Source organism: Aptenodytes forsteri, unplaced genomic scaffold (assembly GCF_000699145.1).
Source record: "Aptenodytes forsteri isolate BGI_AS27 unplaced genomic scaffold, ASM69914v1 Scaffold46, whole genome shotgun sequence".
Classification (NCBI taxonomy): Eukaryota; Metazoa; Chordata; class Aves; order Sphenisciformes; family Spheniscidae; genus Aptenodytes; species Aptenodytes forsteri.
This window is the reverse complement of record NW_008794774.1, coordinates 827572-850113: the sequence shown is the minus strand read 5'-3', so window position 1 is coordinate 850113 and position 22542 is coordinate 827572. Positions and strand designations below refer to the sequence as shown.

Here is a 22542-nt window from a genome sequence, read left to right as displayed (position 1 = left end):
AAACTTTGAAATCTTAGCTAAGTGATATAAAGGATTGATTGTGCATATATAATCCTTTAGACATAAACCGTTGACGAAGACTGGGACTAGGATTGGATCCAGTCGCACCTAAACTCCTCTCTGAGAAGGAGTTTAGAAAGCAAGGGGGTCCTTTCTGAACCTCATGACTCAACGGGAGGGTCTTCCTGACAGTATTGTCTGACCCTGTCCCCTATGCAGTAAATAATCAAGTGTACCTTGCCATCGAATCTTGTTCGCTGTCGCATTTACCATTGAACTTTGTTAATTCACACTTCAACTCACTGTTTTCTATCAATAAAGTATTGTTGCTTCTCTCTTACAAGTGCAGTCTCACTCCATCCACGACACTACCATATATTCATATATTTTCAAGTATTTGCAACTGGAGACAAAACAGAACACAGATAGCAATGCAAAACAGTTTAAACATTATTTTAAGTAACCAACTAATTCTTTTATAAATTACTTAAACGGAGAAAATAAAGCAAAGCAAGGAATTTGGATTAGGAATTGTATTTTTAACATGAACATTTGCAGATTGTTCATGCAAAAGATCCAAATTCATTACTGTTCAATGAAAAGTAGCCTTATTAATACTTGCAAATTGTCTATAGTGCATCTATAGAATACCTTAAACACAGCTTTTTGTACTTCATTTCTTGCTGTATTATCTTGGTTAGTAGGACACTTAAGAAAGAAAAACAAGTAAGTACAATTATTAGTTTACACTAATAACAGGGAGACCTGCTGTGCATTATCTTAGGGAAGCAAGAGATGAAAAACCTGGCAAATATGCTGCTTCACAATGCTTTTACACAACATTATTGTTAATTACTTTGAAAATGCTTAATCGTACATAAGCTTGAAAAGCAAGCATAATCACAAAACCACAGGCTAGGCAAACACACAAATGTGTGCCCACATACAAAGGCACTGAAGAAACAATTTGGAAAGGACGATTCTTTTACCGTCAACTATTTTTCCAACCTATGCATACAGGCAGGAATCATTATAACTGCAGAAAGAACTCATGGGACAATTCACAGAGTTGCTTGTTGCTATGATTTTATTATGAAGAACAATAAAACCTATCAGTCATCCAATCGCAAATGAACTCACAGGAGATGTAACAACCAGAAATGAGAGACCCCAGAAAGCACATTCACCTCAGGACACAAACTGCTACAGATTTCTGTCTAGTTTGTGAACATCCCATATAATTTTTATTCCAGCTATAACACTAAGGTATGATTAGCTCAGCATTTTTAAGCTGCTGCTCTGGTATAGAATCAAAGAATTGTGTAGGTTGGAAAAGACCTTTAAGATCATAAAGTCCAACCATTAACCTAGCAGTGCCAAATCCACCACTAAACCATGTCCCTAAGCACCACATCTACACATCTTTTTAAATACCTCCAGGGATGGGGACTCAACCACTTCCCTGGGCAGCCTATTCCAATGCTTGACAACCCTTTCGGTGAAGAAATTTCTCCTAATATCCAATCTAAACCTCCCCTGGTGCAACTTGAGGCCATTTCCTCTCATTCTATCGCTTGTTACTTGGGAGAAGAGACAGACACCACCTTGCTACAACCTCCTTTCAGGTAGTTGCAGAGAGCGATAAGGTCTCCCCTTATGACAGAATGTATGACAGAATTAACATAGTACCACTATGTTACCAGCATCTGAAGTAACTACTTTTCAACATATCAGTACTATCAGCTGGCAACTTCCTTGCCAGAAAATTATTAAGAGGTGATTCAAGTTTGAGACTGTTTCACTGCTGCACAGACACCAGCCAATACGGAGAAGCCACAGAGCAAGTTACAGGATGCAGAAGGAAATAACAGGATTATACTGCACTTTAGTAATCATCCCAGCAGCTTCAGAAGGTAATGCTGGCAGCCTCTGAGGTATTTAGAGCAAAAGAAGCACCTACATCATTTTAGGACTATATGAGCATGGATTTGCTCAGAAAAAAAAAAAGAATCCAAATAAAATTGGATTGTTGTCCTTGTAAGAAATATTACTATGTAGAACATACCTTCACAAAGAAAAAAAAAAAAATTACAGCCTGATTTTTGTTTAATAAACGTATATAAGTGTTAATTTAATTAACATGCATTTTCTTCACAGTCATTTTATGAATAGCTCTGCAAGGTAAAACAAGGTTACTGAATCTTAATTAAAAATAAAAATCCAAATGAACTGCAGCAACATAATCAATACAAATTACATCATTTAAATTAAGCAAAATTTAATTAAAGGCATTCACATTAAATTTATTCTCTTTGGATTCAAAGCTTTTCCAATTCAAACTGTTTCGTAACAATTTTATAAGCAGCACAGCAGTCAATAAAAATTTATATTATTCTAAATTAGCCATTATGTGCTAGACACACCATTTTTATGAAACAAAATACTGATTCTGTCGCATGTTGGAGTTTAGCAACAAAGCCAGAGGAAGGAAAATTCACTTCACCCTCCAGGCTGATTCTGTACAAATGCACTACACTATCACTGCCCATTTGATTATGGTAACCCATGTTACACAAAGCAACTGAATGGTTCTACTGAAGTTACCTCTCTTGCAAGAGAGAGGTGGTACTCAAGCACCTGTTGAGTACACAGCAGAAGCGCTGTCTCACAGAAAACATGAATCTGCCTATAAAAATATATGTAGCATTTCTCATAAAAGTTGCAGAGCCAAAAAGTTGCAGGAGACCCACTGGTAGTCATTATTAACACTAAAATTCTGTCTGAAATGAAATAAAAAAATGCTTGCTTTTTAGAGATGCTGAATTATGCTAGCTGTCAATAGGACCTGAATATGCTCAGCACCTTCCAAAAGTCAGAAATAAAAATGTTTGGTTAGCTGTAGAAGCTTGTCAAAATATATTTATGCCAAAGTAGTTAAAAAAAAATATAAAAAAATTCTTGCATTACAAAGTTAGCTTTTAATTTTTCCAGATCACAAATGCTGCAAGAACAGATTTTCTGGTATTTATTTCCATATTCTATCCCACACAAAGACATGAAATTCAAGAGCATTTACACAAAGACATCAAATTCAAGAGCATGACATTTTTTGAAAGTTTTCTTCATCTTAAAAATGCCCTCTGAATAAATTCTAATTGTACCCCAACTAAAGCAAAGACCTCGTAATTTTGAATATCAGATTCAATAACTACAACGCTTATAACATCGAGGGGCAGCTTCTTTTAAGAACTCTGACAGACTAGGTCTGCAAGATCAAGCAACTAATAAACAAGTTTGTCAACACCACAAAAGGAAGGAGGGCAAAGCCCTTCTGAAGTACTGCAGGGATGTTTTGGCCACAGCCACAAGAGGACCATGGAAGATTTTACTGTTTACCAGGCAGAAGACCCTATAATAAGGAAGAAAAAGTGAAGATTTAAAAGAGACTGATACAATCTGAAGAACATACAGAATGCCATTCTAAGATGGTAAGCAAAGATAAAATCATACACAACTTATAACTCTCCATTATAATAAACAGGAAATGCTCCCCAGGTTCTAACATGTACCAATAGCTTAAAAAAAAAAATTATAATGTCTGAAATGTGTGTCTTGGGGTGTTTCTGATATGTTTCTAAGCTTAAAAAAGAAATACTGAGATGCCTTTAATCTAAAAAAAAAAAATACATATATATATATGCATGCACTGCCAATGAGCTAACTGGTTAAAAGTTTGCAGATCTGTTTCCCTCCTGCAACACATGGTGTAATGCTCTATTTCAGAGGCCAAAGACCTATAGGACATAGTGGTAAAGATTGGAAAACTTTTCTCAGGTTCTTCCTTTCAGTGATTTGACCACCAGAAACTGATAAATATTATTAATGAGCTTCCATCTTTTTATTCTTACAGACCCTGTTTTTGTTGGAATCAAAACAAAGTATGTGAGCGAAAGGGCAGAAATACGGCAAAGGAAACCATCTACCTGTTCTTCTGCTGATATTGCAATTATTGTAAGTAGAGATGCTTTACTGAAATCCTCTAAGTTACAGATTGTACAACACCTCTTTATTCAGATTTACTGATTAATGCTGACTCTTTCTGATCACTTTGCAAGTAGAGGGGGAAAACAAAATCCAAATATGCAACAATTTCCTAAAAAACCACCAGTGCTCTACACTCTCTTTTACATGATGCCCTAAACTGTTTTTTTACAAGATGTTCAGGATTTAGAGATCATGAACAGAAAAACTATGAAACTGTCCTGTTTTCAGAAGACTATCACCACTCAATCGAGTCATATATGAGGAGTTCCTGATGACTGACTATTCTACCTATACGTGCATGAAACATTTTTACACTACCATATGGCACTTCATTTTTTTAAACAGATGATAGAGAACTGCTTGATAACAATTACGAATAAACCGATGATTTTGAAAAGAAAACTATTTTGAAAAGAAAGAAGAATTCAGTTAGAATGCTCTTGAAGCAATTTATAAACTTCAAATAGTGACAAGTAAACCACATATATTTTTTAGCAGCTATTGCAAAGAGCATCATGGGAAGAAAAGCCCTGTAAGCGTACCTGGGCTTAGAGTCCCTAACCCCTAGCTGCAAATATCAAACCTACAGGATTGTATAACAATTCAATCGGAAAACTAACTGGCTTGTCCAGAATTTGCCGTTACCTGCTTTGCCCAAAGCAAAAGAACAACTTCTACAATGTCAAGAACACTCTGCACAAGTAATGGTAACAGAATTCTCCGCCAGTTTCCTAAAACTGGAGATTATTGTAGAAATTGCATTTTCAGTTTGGGAAGGCAGCATGTGAAGGAGAAAGAGGAACAGCTCTAGAGCAACAAAAAATCTTAAATAAACATATAAAAAAAAGATTAAATGGACTGGATTTGACAATTACAATTTTTGTGTGATTGCACCAGCTCTCTTGAAAGCAAGCAGGGTTAGGGTATACCAAACACAGAATAACTTCTGAAAGTCAACAAATCAGAGATTAGCAAACAAATAAAAGAGAATTTGATCTATTTCCGATCAGAGATGCATAGAAATTGCACGCATTCTCTGAGCCCATTTTAAAGCCACGTTGCCAGCAGCACTTTTTTCTAAAAACCAGTAAGAATTTCCAAGCAATTCATTGAGTAAAGCAGCTACTTCAGCCTAATCAGGGAGCACAAGTGCAGAATCATGCAAATTCATCCAACAACTGACTTCCCCGAGATAGACCGCTGATTTATCTTTTCAGCCTGCACTACAAAAGGGTCAGATCCTGAAATCAAACTTGGAAACACTTTGCTCAGTGGGGCTGGCTGCATGCAGATTAATAGTTTAATAAGGATTAGAGGGTGTAGGCCTGTGGGGACCAAGTAGTTATGAATAGCAGTAAAAGTATACAAGGACCTATATCCAACTACTGCTTTATTAAGGCACCAGCAATCACATTTTATTTAACTATGCAGAATACAGACTTTTACTAACAACACAGGGGGGCTTGACTGACAAATTAGTTCCTCCTTTCTTACCAAACACAATGAAAACTTGATTTTAAATGTGTTTGCTACAGCTTTAGAGAAGACCTCAAGAATCTTCCTCTCCAGCTCTGGACCTAAACCAACACAGGCAGAATTTAAAAGCACAACCGCCCAAAATTCTCATTGTACTCTTACACTAAAAGGGTCCAATATCTAGTTATTGTATTGAGGTCCAGTCTAAAACTTAAAAATCTTGTTCTTTTACTGTATTTTTTCCAACAAAATACTGCTAATTTTGCACCAATTAAACTATTTCACTTGTAACACCCTACTTCTTCTTGTTCAGAGTATTACACAACACTTGAGACCACTCCTTGTAGGAGATGAAATTCATCATGCAGGTGGGTACTGCTTTGATATTAACCTATTTGCACGCAGGTAAAAAATATTTATCCCCTATAGCCAACAGTCATCAAATAGCAAAAGATTGGAATGGCAAGCACAGAAATTCTACTTGTATCTCCCTCAGTCCCTCAAAGCTCTCACTTTTCTCAGGACCACACTTTCAGTGCCTCAGCAGCCTATGTCCGTTTTTTCTTCACTGTTTCTTCTCTCTCCATTTCACAGGTCCTCAAGCATCTTTTCCACAAACACTCTGCCTCTGTTTTGGGTAGAGGAAAGTCTGAAATTGAGTTGAAGATAGTTGCTATTTTATAGATTTAGTCATACCAAGTAGCTTAATATTGTCTTACTATTATTAGCAGCTCCTCTATCTAAAGTGGAGGGTAGATTCCCTATCTCAAAATCTGAAATTTAGCCAAAACCACAATTTAACTGAGTTAGAATAAAAATCTAAAAATAAAATCCTGTGTCATTTTTTCAGGAAATTACTTGAACATGCCAGCTTTCAGTTAAACCAGTGTTGCACCAAAGTTAACTCAGACTGTAAATGCCTGTATCACATCAAGCAAAAAGAAAATGTTCTTCCTCTTACTCCCTACAAATTCTAGCACATGATGTTTTCAATCTTTTTCTTATTATCTCTTTGCAGATATATTCCATGCAGTGTCCCATTTCAACACTTACATTTTTTACTGTTTGTTATTGTTTATTGTCACCCTAATGTCACAACTGCTAAAAATGTAACCAATCATTTATTTTTAGAATCACCCAAGATTTTTTCCGGTCTGACATTTGTTATAATGCTGTTACTATTTCTTTAACAGTTTCTTTCATGACAAAAGCATGTTAACAATTCCACCACCTCCAAGTAACTTACTTTATAATCACAGATACAATAGGTAGTTCTAAGATGTGCAGACTTCAAGTCAGGTATCCGTGTCTCTTATCTCTACCCAGCATGAAACTTGTATAAAATACAGTAACCCTGAGAGCCACACCTTATTCTTTTGTCCTCTTTGACTGACTGAAAACACTCCTCCTCTTACACCCAGCAAGCTCTAGCACATTATTTCTTTATCCTCTTCTTATCACCCCTTTGCAACTAAACTCGTACCTTAGAGGGAACTGGAGATGAAGCGAGGACAGATATAAGACTCGCTTAATTAAACAGGCTAAGGCAGCACTCTTTACAGCTTCTAAATACATGGAATTTCTTCAGCAAAACTTTCGACACAACATGAAGCCACATCTAATTAGATATCTCACCTACACAAAAAAGAAATGTAATTATGAAAACTTTTCCTCTCTTCTTTCCTGAGGTTTCCGCTTTCAGGGATCATATATAAATTTTAGATTTTATTTAAACAGAATTATCTGTGAAGACTTTTGCCAGAATGTGTTATGTCTAGACTCCCTCAAGTCCCACTACCCACTCTGATAGCTATCCGATAATGTTCACAGAACATCAACAGCATCACCTAGGACATTGTTTCTTATTACATTGTAATCTTAATTCCAGCATTAAAACTCCCTTTAAAACTGCTTGGTTCAAATATTTCATTCATACATACATCTACAGTACATAGAAACCAACAACTCACTTGATTTACAATAAAGTACTAGAATTATTAACTTCAAACACATTTGCCAAGGAATTAGCTCACAGTCTGTTTCAAAGACATTCAATAGACATACTAAATGCCACCCATCTGGATTTTTTTCTAAAATCTTGTCCAATCTTAGATTCTAAGATAGATTCTTATATCCTGATTAACAAATTAATGACTGATACACTAAGTCAAGTATATCAACACCCTGTCATCACCTACATAAAAAAGGGAGAACATAGAGAAGCGGATTTTTTCGGGTTTCTTGATGGTATCTTTCTGAGTCATTTTTTTACAGTCTCTCTCTTGAGTCATTGGAAACAGAAATTAAAAAAAGGGGAGCATGAAAAAGAAACAAAACAAAATTGCAGTACCTGAATTAAATTTCTCCTCTACGTATAAATCACAGATTTATCCCCACAGCATGCATAATAATGCATCAAAATATTCAGACCTCTCTGTCTTTCTTAGATACTGTCATTGTTCTCAACATAGTTTGAAAAGGCCACCAAAACACAGCATTTACTGTCCTGCATTAAGGTATTCAGAAGAAGTAACTGAAATAACTTAATTGGATTAAGTTGGAAAATCCAGACATAAACACAATGACACCAAGATAAAATAAATTTTTATTTTTCATTCAGATGTTTGCTGGATATTTCAAACTAGACTGCCCCCTAGAAGCAGACACTGTTCTACCTCCCTAGAGCAATCCATCTTTTTATATATAGATAATGGATATGTATTTGCAACAGAAACTGCAGGTGAAAAATTCTCCCCCAGAATCCCAAGCGCATGGGATGTCACATGGCAAAGGTAAGACCAGGTGATTTTGTTGTTAAGATCTAAAAGTTAGTAATTGACCTGATGAGGTTGCTGAATATATGAGACCATATTACATACAGGGAACAAATAGAGACTCTTAACTGAAATTATTTGGTTATATTGGTTATAAACTTAAAAAGAATGAAGTCACTTATTTCACTCTAAGTATGTATGCAAGGTCTTATAATGAACCGTACAGAAGTGCACTTTATCTAACACATTAATACAACTTTTTCTTTGGTGTTAATATTGTAACTGAGTTAAGAGGTGACTATACACATCCTCAGAGAAAGACAACACCTTCAAGGTGATTGATTCTACACTTTCTCCCAACAACCTGAAAGTGGTTAATGCTTCAGGCAGAAAGACAAACCTTAAAAACTGAGTACAACCACACTAGCACTGTCTCAATTCAACTTTTTTTGCTATAAAACATTTCAGAAAATTATTTCAAGATATACTTCAATAACCTCCTTTTTACAAAGCATAGCAATATGTTTTATTGTGGGTTTTATCTAAAATCAAACCAGTACAAGTTATACAGTTCATTTAAGATCCTTTTCAAGAATTTTAAACCTTAAGACTTTTTAACTAGTAGCGTATAAGCAAGTCATACTCACTCAAATAGCAAGCACAGTGGGGACAACCAACCTGCTGCTGAGACATCTTCCCACGTTCAGCTCCTGTTTCACATATCTGCTAGGCTACATAAGCTCATTTGTACTAAAAGTAACACCTACACTTTATGTGCCCTGGTGTAGTTACATCAGGATGTGGGTATATCATTTATTCTTCTTCACTCATACAAGCCTTCTCTACTGCTCAGACTAAGTCAAGGGTTTTCAATTGTGTATTTATATTTACAGTGTATTCTTTCAGATGAAGGAAGTAAATAAGCCATGTGTGTTTCAAATCTATGATACTGCTATTCAACCTTTCTCCCTCATTTTTACATAATATTCCACAGACTCTCAAAAAAACAGAGAGGAAAATTACAAGTACGTGCTTATCTCCACAGTATGTTTGGCCTGAGCCAAACTAGTGAATCTAGTACCAGCTGCAGGAGTGATTCACTTCCAGTAGAGTTGAATCCTATAGAAATTCCCAGTAGAAGATACATACAGAAGAGAGGGAAAAGAAAAAAAAGAAAAAAGAAAAAAACAAAAAAGAGGCAGAAACATTTGAGTTCCAGACAATGTCAGAAACCAACAGAAACTGCATGGAAGAACACCAGCAGAATGGTTTCTAGTAACCTGAGAACTTCCATACCTCCTTCTGGTGGCAACAATCTACTACGAAATCCATGAAACAGAAGCGTATCTCACTCTTCCAGCACTAGTCCACCTGGAGGACATTGCTTATCAGCAATACCTAGCACTAGAGTTACCTGCTACAACTGTGAAGACATGAACTCTCTGATGGTTCAAACTCAGAGTCAAAATGGTTGCAAAATAGTAATAATAATATTAATATTAATATTATTAATAATAATAATAATATTTAAGAGAACTGAACACTAATACTTAAGTCATCTTTTTGCCTGCTGGGATAGGTCGCCTCCCAGTGTCAAAATACAAAATTATTCTAGCAAGGCTAGAGAATTGACTTCCTCTTAAAGTAGGAGAACGCAGTTAATTTTTTGTTTTACTTATGCAAATGGTATAAATAAGAGAATACAATGACAGATGGCTCACCTCAATTGCCTGGGCATGCACTGACACCTGAACCACTTTCTGGTATCTGTGACATCTGCCTGAGCTCTAAATAGTACACTGGATTCATGGAGATTGGTACTCTTCTGGCCAGACAGAGCAAGGCAAAATATCTTAAGCTATCTCAAATGGTGTTGGACACCTGTGTTTCAACAGCTGATTCAAGCCCAGAGAGTCTATTTTGTGAACCTCAAATTTATGAAAATAATTTCTTAGTTCAAATTCTTCTTTCTTGAAAAACCTGGAATGAAAGTAATCTCTCTTTACAGGCTGTCACATTAATATATGGACAAAAAGGTACCTAGTGACAATAGTTCTTCATCAGTACATCAAGTATAATGATAATCTGCATTCTGATGGAAAGTAAGGAAAGACAAACTGTATTGATTTACTCAAAATTTCATATAAATGATATCCTGAAAAGGCAAGTTCATTGTAAATTATTGACTTTTTCTATGAAAAAATTCACCTCATTTGGTGAAAGCTGCTATAAAACAAAAACTTCTCAACATCCACCAAGCATGCCAACTTGGTACATTTATTACTTTGATAAATGGAACTTCTGCAATATCACTGAGAGAAGAAAAAAAAAACACCAAGGAAAATTAGATTCCATCATTTCTACACACTCACAGTCACCAGAATATACTCCAACATTTAAAATCTTATTTTAAGGAACTCTCCTTTATTATTCAAAACTGCATTTAAAAAAAATAATCTGATAGTAGCGTTGGTTTGATTTTTATTTAAATAAAACAGTACACCTTGCATGAGAGCCTTGTGCCAGAAACATGCATGCATAAACTTAGTCTGTAGCACCTTGCATGAGAGCCTTGTGCCAGAAACATGAAAGAATAAACTTAGTCTGTAGCATCACACAAAAAAAAGTTAGGCTAGGTACAGATGGAAAAGATGCGTGAGAATCCACACTGAATTACAGAACCACAGAATACACTACTCAGATAACAACAGTACTTGCACATAGCGTAGCACAGACTGTGAAAACATAAAACTACAATCATATGAAGTTTCAGATTATGAACTTAAAACCAGTTCCTCTACCAAAATAGGAAGGTACAAAAAACAATAGAACATAATTCTCTTTTGCATTTACAGGTAAAAATATTGCGATTATAACTATTCCTTTCTACTCCTAAAACCATTACAATTCTAAATTCAAGATGTCACAGTACTAGAAATTTAGAAGTGTGCAAGTTACTGCCCACTGGGAGACTGACAATCCCCCCATTACAGCAACAGATTTTAGAGTGGGAAATTTTAATAGATGCTGTTCTCAGGAAATGCTGAGTTTGTGACGTAAGAACCAAAACAGGGGCAGTAGATGATGGCAGTAAGATGGGCTAAAATAAAATATAAGGAACAGATCAAGATAAAAGAAATAAAAAATAAAGAAAAAATGAGAGAGAGCATTCCATGACAACTATAAAGCTGACAGTGGCACTATGATTAAGTGAAATGTCAAACTGCAGAATGCACAGTATTTGCTCTGAAGTGGTGTACTAACATCAGGACCAGAAATGGAAAGCATGTCTGGTTCCTGAATCCTTGTAAGATTTCATTAGCAGCCAAGTCAACGATATAAGGTGGCTAATTATGATTTCCAGCAAGTAAAAACATTCATTTGTACAACTTGAATGATGCTGATATCATTGCAGACTGGTATCAAATATATCAACATGCAGTGTTTAAAAAAAAAAAGTTTCCTTCACAGCAGTACCTAATTCAAGCTAATAAAATAAGCTGATACAAGAATCACTCATGAGCTTATGCACATAGCTATTTCTGATATTCAGCACTAAAACACTGCTGTAGGAGTAGCAAGATACTTTTTAAGCCTAGGCCTTTAAATCATTCACCCACATTTAAAAAAAAAAAAAGTACAACTAAGTAGAATTTTTATTTTTGTTTTTAAACAGACAACTAATATTTTATTGTACAAAAGCAACCTAAACATAATCCTCATTGAAAAAATTATTACCTCAATAAATTATGAGAGGTGGAAAAGTGCTTTTGTGTGGTAAGTATAATTTCTTCTCTGATAAAATTATTTAAGTCATGCATATTGTCTCTCAATAAATATTTCATAATAAATATATTATTTGGATAGCATAAGCTGGTCATGGCTATCCTCAAGACAATGACTCTCTTTTACCCAAACAAATCAGGATACTAAATAACTTTTCTTCCCTTTGAAACAGTCATAACTGCTTGAGGCTGCTGCAGCACAAAAACAAAGTATCTTCACAAAGATCTCGAAACAGTCAAGCTGAAAATCTAAGCCAAAGTTTCATTTAACAGCCTGTCAGTTTTTTGATGTGAACCTAATGAATGCAGTGGCAAACAAATCCATCAAACCTACCATCGAAACAACTGCACTTCATCCCACCAAAGGGAAAAATACAACCTGCAGGCCAGCACTTTGATCTAACCTATCCACAGAAAACACGTTGCTAAGCAGCTACCACTGAAGAATGTATGAGTAATTACTGACTTTATTTTATGAAAGACAGCAACAGTACTTGAGTAGCCCAAGTTTCAAGTAGAAAAGGTTGGTAGACTTCTCTCCTCAGGTTCTACATATCAGCTAAACAACAAAAAGCTTGCCAGCACCAACATCTGAAAACAAATCACGTCTTAAAAGGAGCTGCAATACAAAAGAATCATTATAATGACTAGTAAAATCACCTAGTGTGACTCTATCCCTGATAGAAGGCAGTAAAATTTACATACATTTATACCGAGTGAACATCACCAAGTGGTGCCACAGAACAGACACAGTGAGCAATGAGAAGCAGTATTCGGAAATGCCAGTGCTTTCTCTGAAAGCTTTTGAAAGTATGGGTATCGATTTGGGCAAGGGGTGATGAAGAGTTGTGAGAAACCCTGACACAAGGATTTGGAAAAGCACCAGACGGGGGATTGTGGGGATTTAAACAGTAACAAGAGGAAAAAGGAAGGAAAGAAACTAAAATAATCACCACTGCATAAAGAAGAATTAGAGAGCCCTGACTGAACCTGCTCACATCACCAATTTCCTGGACATTTCCTACACAGGACCTCCATCTCAACCCAATTCTCTGTTCTGTGAACTACCTTCTCCTGTAAGCTTAGATGGGACCATGCAGTCCAGAAGATGGACACATCCAGACACAAGGTCAAAGGATGTGCTTTGTAGGGGGATTCCCTGTGATTAGGAACTGATTTGCCAACATCCAAGTTCTTCAAACATCTACAAAACCGCAGCAAGGGAAAAAAGGAAATCCAAGAAAGAAAAAAAAAAATTGCCTGTACACAAAAGCACAGGATCTTATTCAAAGTTTAAATCTGTTTCCAGTTCTCAGTATCAAATTAGAGTGCATAAAATTCATTGATCCTATCCACCAGAGATAAAATTTGGACAGGTAAAAATTGTGACTGAGAACCCCAGTTTTGGCACCTGTAGGTGAGAGGTCTTGCACTGCAACCCTTGTATTAGGGCAACATTGGCATTCATTAGAAATAACAATTACAACAGACAAAAATATAAAATTAATAAACACAGATGATCCACAGATTTGGGGGTGGAGGCAGAGGGTGTCCCACCCTGCAGCTAACGAACATTAGGAATGCAAGATTCTTCTCAGACTAGAGACATATCTTTTATCCAATTGCTTCAGAAGGATTTTTATTTTATTAGACATAAAATAATTATGTGTAAATATTTCTATTCACCAATTCTAATAACTGAACATCATCCCTTGTTCAGCACACAAGTTATCTACTCAGCACAAATCAAAGTAGATACCTACAAAACATACAAGCTAATGCTTGTATGCCAGTGGCTCATCTGCTTTACTAACAGTAACAAAATGCACTGGAGTAAGGAAACTCGAAATGCACTTCATGAAGCTACACATTACCAGCCTACTCCAATAATTGTAGCTCCATTAGGAAAATGACAAAATTCACAGAAGCCTGAAGAAATATCCTATCTGCCCCTATTTTGTACCATTTCATGTTTTTTAAAAAATAAATAGCATTCAACAAATGAAAGTTATAGGATGATGATGATGATGATTAAGAATATCTAAAGTTTAGAGTGCCTCTCATCCTCACAGAACATAACAAACACAACTAAAGTACTTCTGAGCTGAGCACCACCTACCTTTGGTTCTCTAAGTCACATCATTACCGTACATCAGCACTTCACCAGCACGCCTCTGCACCACACTCATTTGCCAAGCATATTCAGGAAAGCATGGCTGGTTTGTTCCTTTCACCAGTATCTCCTATTTCTCTTCCTGTGTGTTCTTGCCAGTGGAAAGAGACAGCAAAAACTACACCGTTTCTCCCCTGGAGTTGCGGGACTTTTAGTATATCTGTTATTTCTCCATTTCTGCTTTTTTTTTTTTTTAATCTACTTTTCGCCTCTGCTTAATTCTGTCCAAAAGTGAGAGCAAAGCTCAAAACAGCAGCTGAACTGTAGCAAAGAGCACAGTGGAGGTGCCACCTCCAGAGTGGAAGTCTTACACAAACTCTAAAAAACAAGCTGGAGGGTACATCCCTACTCCCAGGGTTCAGCTTCTGCAGGTAGGTAGCGTACACATAGTGAAACCAAGATCACAAGTTTAGCATTTTTAAAGGCAGAAAATAATTTTTGGAATTTGCATCCATAGTCTCTGCTTAACCAAAGTTTCCAGTACTGAGTGTCTAAATGATCTGATTTAACATTTCCAACCGATTTCACAGAATCTTTAACACCATCTCATTTCATGCAGGAAAGCAGTATCGTCACACAGCCTAAATATTTACTACAACTTTAATGGAAATCTTTGCCTGATTTTTTTTTCCAAAATTAATGAAGAATGAATATTGACTGGACTTCAAGATTTTTTCGTTTTCTAAGACAGAAATCCTGCTGTAAGCAACTAGAAACTATTTTGTAAAAATAAGTGTTCCTGTAGGAAGACAAATAACCAGTCATCAGTATACAATATTCTCTAAGGAGAATACAGCAACAAACTGACCGAGATATTGTTGCGTTTTGCTGATGCAGGCAATTTCTGCAGTACAATACAGGGGAACTAGGGGATCCAAAATTTTTTTTTCAATTGAAATTCTTGTACATACCACATACAGAAAGAAAAGATAAGTCAAACACAACATCAGTACTCTGAAGAATGACAAATGGGAATGCGAGGTTGTGTGGTGGGGTTTTTTTTTTCTTTTAAATGAAATTACCAGAGCTGCAAATAAAACTTACTAAAATATCAGTGTTCTTTGGGCACACAGACTTCTTACCTTTTTAATTAATACTTTCAGGAAGTTTCCTGAGGTTGTGATAAAACTAATCATAGCTACCCTCATGTTTTTCTAGAGAAACACCATAATCAAGCAACAGAATACCCAATTTGTAGTAACTCCGTAACTTGTCTGTGCTTTCAAAGTGTCATATAATTACAATTTAAGAACAGATAACCAATTATAATACTTTGTCTGATTTGTTTACCCTATTTGTACAGCATAAACAAATATAAGTATTATGAAGAATTAACTCTGACCATTTGCCAAAGAAACTGGAGTTCACATTTGACAATGGTATGTAAGATTTCTCTATAGAGGGAGACTAGTCATAGAATCATAGAATCATAGAATCATTGAGGTTGGAAAAGACCTCTAAGATCATCGAGTCCAACCGTTGCCTCAGCGGCCACTTTGAAACTTTCAGACATTTAAATTCAACTGCAGACACCACAGAACTACTTTAATTTCTTATACTATATATGCACAATACTGCTTCTATGTGAAATAACCACAGAGCACAGAATGCAGTGTCCTAAGATGAAAGTTTTATCCATATGCTAGAGAATTTTGACTAAATAAAACTATTCACAGTGTATATGCCAAGACTTCCAAGCTAAAAATTCAGAATTTCAGTAGCACTTTTGGAGTGCTGTAAAGGAATAAAATTTCATTAGCTTTAAAAAATTATCTTCTAACACCACTGAATTTAAACGTGACATTAAGTATACAGTATAATACAATAACCGAGAGGCACGCTGCAGCCATAAAACATTTAATAGTTTGTACCAGGGCAGCTGCACAGCAAATGGTGGACCATTTTTTTAAAACATAAGAAATACGAAGCCTGTACACTGAAAGGGAAGTAGCTGCAGGTATCACTACCTCAGCTTTGCTACCTCTGAAGATAAAGTTTGCCATTCTTGAAGTTCAGCTGAATCAATTTTAGAGCTGCACGCTGCAGCCATAAAACATTTAATAGTTTGTACCAGGGCAGCTGCACAGCAAATGGTGGACCATTTTTTTAAAACATAAGAAATACGAAGCCTGTACACTGAAAGGGAAGTAGCTGCAGGTATCACTACCTCAGCTTTGCTACCTCTGAAGATAAAGTTTGCCATTCTTGAAGTTCAGCTGAATCAATTTTAGAGCTGCAGCACATTCATACCTTAAAATCCAGAGGACAGTTTTACCTGCCACAATTAACTTGTATGTGTCCATGCCCATATTCCTCTCAACTTTGTTTCACTGACTATCTGTAGAAATTCCACACTTTCAAATACATAGATTTTTTTTTTTTAATTAACTTTATTAAAAGTCAACACCTTATCTGTTGGCTATTAAAAACACGACTTTCCGATTAAACGTGAAGACCAGCCTGAACATGTTAGATGCATATTGATGTTTTCAATACTTTCACTACTGTTAGTGTCTGCATACAGAGCAGGTGGAAAAAAAAAATATTTATAAACTTTTTCTGTTTGAAGCACATTCAATCTCACTAACAATAATAATCAATAGTGCCTAGAATCATAAATTTCCACTATTTGAGAACCTTCTCATGGTGGTCTTTCAATCCCAAGTGTTTAATGAGAGTTCACTATCATTACTTAATTGTTAAACCTGCACATCGGATTTTGCCCTTTATTCCATGTCATCTTATTAGCTAATATATTAAGCAAATCACTATTGAAAAGAGTTTTTTCAATCATGAACAGGTCAATGCAGAAAATGCCTCTGACTTAAACATTTTGGGAAGCATACTAACCAAAGCTTATACAAGCCATAATTCTGCGAAAAATCACAGAATATTGAAAAACAGTAACAAACTTCTGCTGAACAAATTGCATACTTTCTTGATTTTGTGTATTTACTCACATGCTGCACATGAAAAGAAGCAAAAAATGTATGCCACATAACAAAATTTCGGTCTAAAATATCTTCAGTAAAGCACACCTCATTTTGAAACCTGAAAATATCTACTCTGAGTTCACAGTTCCTTTATTATCTTGTACTATAAGATATCTGATGACATTAAGGATGAGAAAAGTTGAACTTGTTTCTTTAAACTTTGTTTAAAGTTTAATTATTTATGTTTCTTTGAGGTATCAAAATTCCTAGTTTAAATAAAGTGTTTTCACAAACAGTAGAGCTTAGAGCAGGTTTAAGAGCAGAAGTCAGTTATCTTCACATACTACTAACCTCAGCATATGTAGCTTCAACTTAAAAATATCCATAAATAGAAATGATTTTGAAGAACAATACATACATTAAGCTGCAAACAAAATTCACTACGGAGAGGAATATACATTGCTGGAAGTATAATACCCACTATAAAAAGAACAACTATAAATAAAATTTCAATGGCAGTATAAGGTACTACCTGATATAATAGTTCTCCCTTTCTCATCGGCTTCCATAGATTCTCACAAAAAAATAACCACAGGAAAGATTTCCTTACGCACCAGTTTTCTGCAATATGACTTACCAACTTTGCTGCTTTTCCATAATCAATCCATCGGATGGTGGCAAAGTTTGTTGACTCTGCACAGTTAAAACCATGGTTAAAACCTGCATGGTATCCATACGGGAAAGTGATCACAAATTCTCCTGCCTCTTGTGTAACCTACAGCATAAAAACAAACAAACAAAAAAACCCTCAAAGTGAACCACATTACAAAAGCAGTTCTGCTCCCGAAGCAATGAAAACTATATTTGCCTTTACAACTACCTAGAAAGAATTTTTTTTCACCTTGCACACAGTTGTGATTTAATGCAAGCAGAAATAGTATACTTAAGACAATGTTGTTTACTATAAAATACATAGCTACAAGTATTACTTTACAAATTCAGAAAGTACTTTCAAAAAAGCTAATCTTGGAGCAGAGGTTCACTGGTAATAAATCCTGGAAGTACACAGAGCTAGAAAAAACAGTGCAAAGAATATATCAATCTTCCTGACTGAGAGGAAGCAGAGACAGGCTGGACCAAAATACCCACAATTATCAACCCTAAAAGAAATTATTCTGTCCACCACCCTGGACAGAAGATGTTTCTATAGAATGGCACCAGAACTTTTCTTGGAAAGACTGGAGAGAGATCTTATTCTCACTCTTCTCTCCCATACACATCCATTTCAAAAACTATGATTTGAAGACCTGTGACTGAGGGCCTGACTTGCCTTTTAAGTTACTTACTATTGATGATCAAGCATGAAGTAGGAGAAACTCTAAGTTAATGAGCCTTAGCAGTTAAAGAAAACAATGTTGTTCATCCCAAAGGACCACACTGGGTAAATCTGGATCCCTTCAGGCAGTATCTTTAAATAATTTTGGATAGGAAAGGAGGAAGAAGAATTAACGACAATTGCCCTGCACCAATTCTTCAGCCTTACAGCTACTAACACCAAAGGGATTCTTGCATTGGAAATGCCATGCAGAATGTCTCAATGCCATTAAAACACCGCTTTAGACATTTCATTAGAACAAATTTTAATCTGCCCCCGTCCTTCCCCTCCTTCTCTTTAAGCACAATTTAAGGGAGCAGAAGGACTCTGGTACTATTGATAATGGGAATTCCAAATACCTAAAGGACAAAAGGCCCGGAAGGAGATTCTCAAAGAGGAAAAGTTTGACTACAGTTAAGCTCTGACATTGCTTTACAGAATGAGCAAGGGTAGTTCCAAAGGACTGCTCTGTTCTTTACAAGTACAGTGAAAAGCAACCAAAAGTGTGCTGAGGCCACTGACTCAACAAGAAATTATAGAAAGCAGAAAAAAAGAAAAATAACAACCAAAAAACCGTAAAAAACCCACAGCCATAGTAATTATATTTTGTACAGCCAAAAAGAAACCAAATTCCTAGTAGTTATAAAAGAGATATCAGATATAAAGGCTTCTAGAGTACATTACAAAAAAAAAAAAAAGTGGGGTAAGGTAAACAAATCACTGGTCAGGATATTCTCTTTCAAGAGAGAAATCTCATCTTCCTATACTTGGATGGACTGCTGCTCTCCTCTGGACATGAAGAAAAGGAGAGACAGCACTTCTTGTTAGTCACTAATATTCTCTCCACTCAGAGACAGCTTTAATCTCTTAAAGTCAGACCACCAAAGACTGTATCAAGGACAGGCTAGTCAGGGACTAGAAATGGCATATTGTCTTCTGAACCATCTGATAAGAGTTAATCAATAAACTAGGAGATTCAGAAGTAAAGAGTTAAAAGAGATTCCCCATACTCTGTTTGATATGCCTTTTTACATGAAACACACATCAGACAGCAGGCCCACTAAGAAGCAAACAGATCCATTTAAATGAAGCAAATAATCTGAGCAATGACTGATGACTGTTCAACAAGATGCATTTGCTGATTACAGGAAAATAAGGAGACTTCTGAGAGATTAAATAGGCTGTTTTCATTGTGTGACAATGTTTTGCATAAGTGATACAGTAATAAAAATTGGAAGGACAAATATGACTCTTTTTAGGGAAATACACTTATGATTTGAAATCACGAAAAGGGAGAGTTAAATTTTAAACAATCACCAAAATTAAAACTCACAACTCCAAAAATTTTTCTTATTAATATCTCATGTCTTAAATCTCAGCTTTTTGCTGGCATAGTTGTCTTACATTCAGTTTCCACTTTTAGAATCCTCCCTTTCTTCTCCTTCAAAATTCTCATCTTATAGTTTTACGAATTCTTTGTGTGCCTTTATTTGCTCAATGCAAGAATAAATATCCACTTCAAGATATATATTTCTGACTGTATTATGGGATGAAGGAAAGAGAGGAAAACAAGAAAAATATACTTAGCAAAGCTAAAGAATAAAACTGGATCTTACATTTTGCATTTGCACTTTGCAAGGTTAATTTTTTGTGGGTTCATATTTGGTATATACATGCAAATGCACATACAGGTGCATATAGCTGCTACTGTAGCACTCCAACAATCGCTGTGGGAATGTTTAAGAAAGATTATTCTCAATGCTAACAATTCCAAAATTTATCTCAATACACTCTCCCACTGCTGACAGTTTAGCAGGTGTTCTATTGCAACAAGCAGCAGTTCAGCTGCCACCTGGTAGGCGTAGGCTGACTTATCAGCATTCAGCACATTTCCACTTCTATCACTTTGAGCCATGCGAGATCACAGCCTGGTTCTCTCTATTCACTTTCTCACTGAATCCCATTAATTACAGTTACACTTGTGTACTGTATCTGCTTCCTCCCAAGACTAGGTGACAGAACCAAACTTAAATATTTAACTATTTCTAGCACTTTTTTTTTTTTTTAATTAGAATACAGGAATAATCAAGACACTGAAATAATAACATCAACTCCCTTACCCACCTCAAATGTGTGGTACTGAAAACAAATATGCTGGCATTCTGCAATATGCTACTTTAAACACCAAACACTGAAAATTATACTGTTCAGAGTCATGTTCTGTAAATCCAAAACTATAAAACTAGTTATAAAACCTTCCAGTTTGGAAGGTTTCATCTGACACTTCATGATAAAGCACAAGGCTATGAAGGGAATCAGTATTTACCCATATATTACAAAAACTGAACTCAGCAACTACATTTCCATATGATAATGTATCACTCAGAAAACAAACTACTTCTTATATGAGTAATTTATTCAAAAAAGCTTGCTTTCCAAGGCAGGCAGTATTATTCTAAACACCTACATTTCTTCAATTTTATACATAGGTTGATTTAAGCATGAAAAGTGAAGTGATATTCCAAAAGCATACAACAAACCAGTTGCTTCATCGCACCTGTGCAGCAGTGTTGATAACACAGGGATGTTTTAGTTACTGCTGAGCAGTGCCTACACAGAGTCAAGGCCTTTTTCTGCTTCTCACACCACCCCACCAGTGAGTAGGCTGGGGGTGCACAAGAAGTTGGGAGGGGACACAGCTGGGACAGCTGACCACAGGGATATTCCACACCATATGACGTCATGCTCAGCACATAAAGCTGGGGAAAGAAGGAGGAAGGGGGGATGTTTGGAGTGATGGCATTTGTCTTCCCAAGTCACCGTTACGCGTGATGGAGCCCTGCTTTCCTGAAGATGGCTGAACACCTGCCTCCGATGCGAAGAAGTGAATGAATCCCTTGTTTTGCTTTGCTTGTGCACACAGCTTTTGTTTTACCTGTTACACTGTCTTCATCTCAACCCACGAGTTTTCTCACCTTTACCCTTCTGATTCTCTCCCCTATTCCACTGGGGGGGAGCAAGCAAGCAGCTGTGTGGTCCTTAGCTGCCTACTGGGGTTAAGCCACGACAACACTATACATGAAAACATTCACTTAAACATATTTCTACAGGCTATGTTTCATACTGTTACAAAAATATCAACTAAAACAGACAGGAAGCACTGCATTATCCTATATTCTAGGCCAGGGAACATGATAAGCTAAGTTTGTATACACAGGTCCACATGATATCTATAAATAAACACAGCATAGACTAAAACAGAAACCACAATAATAAACAATGAGTGTGGTGAGGACAGTTTACAGGTCTATATTGCAACAGGAATAGAGTGAGAAAAAGTATATATTGCCTGGTTCTTCTGAACACCTTAAAACAGTCTGCACAATGGGAAACCAAGAATCATAACCCCTTAATGATCAAAAGGCTTTTAAAATCTCAGTATAACATAAACAGATGTTCAGGCCGGGGACCTTCTGAATCAAGCTCTACTCTTCTGAGTAGGCTTACAAAGCTCTTGAATTTAGAAATTTAGAATTTGCAAAGTGTTCAGGATACAGAATAAATATACTTAAAGAAAAAGCAATGCATTAGAAACGTTGTTATTAGCTGGCACCTATAGGAAGTTCAAAGTGGAAAACAATACGGTAGAAAATCTTGTAGGAAAAGAGAAGAAACCAAATACTTCAGATGTTTTTGGGAGCAGCTATGTATTAAATTCATCCACAAAGAAGAAAGCCAGTTATTCTTCCCACTTTCTGTTTATATAATGTTCTTATCAAATGTCAGTCTGCCATTACCTAGCAGCACAAAATAATCATTCACTCTTTTTCTAATATGTTACAGCTTTTAAAATCATAGAATCATAGAATCATTAAGATTGGAAAAGACCTCTAAGATCATCGAGTCCAACCATCGACCCAACACCACCATGCCCACTAAACCATGTCCCTAAGCGCCTCATCTACACGTCTTTTAAATACCT

The 22542-nt window shown here is 36.0% G+C and overlaps 1 protein-coding gene across 1 annotated transcript in view; it reads right to left on the bottom strand.

Annotated features, from left to right (window-relative positions):
* KDM4C (lysine demethylase 4C) overlaps nucleotides 1-22542 on the bottom strand; it is a 303658-nt gene that overhangs the window by 229820 nt on the left and 51296 nt on the right. The window contains exon 7 of the mRNA XM_009274270.1: nucleotides 17823-17960. Coding sequence (XP_009272545.1) covers nucleotides 17823-17960 — 138 coding nt within the window. The remainder of the gene's footprint in view (nucleotides 1-17822; nucleotides 17961-22542) is intronic.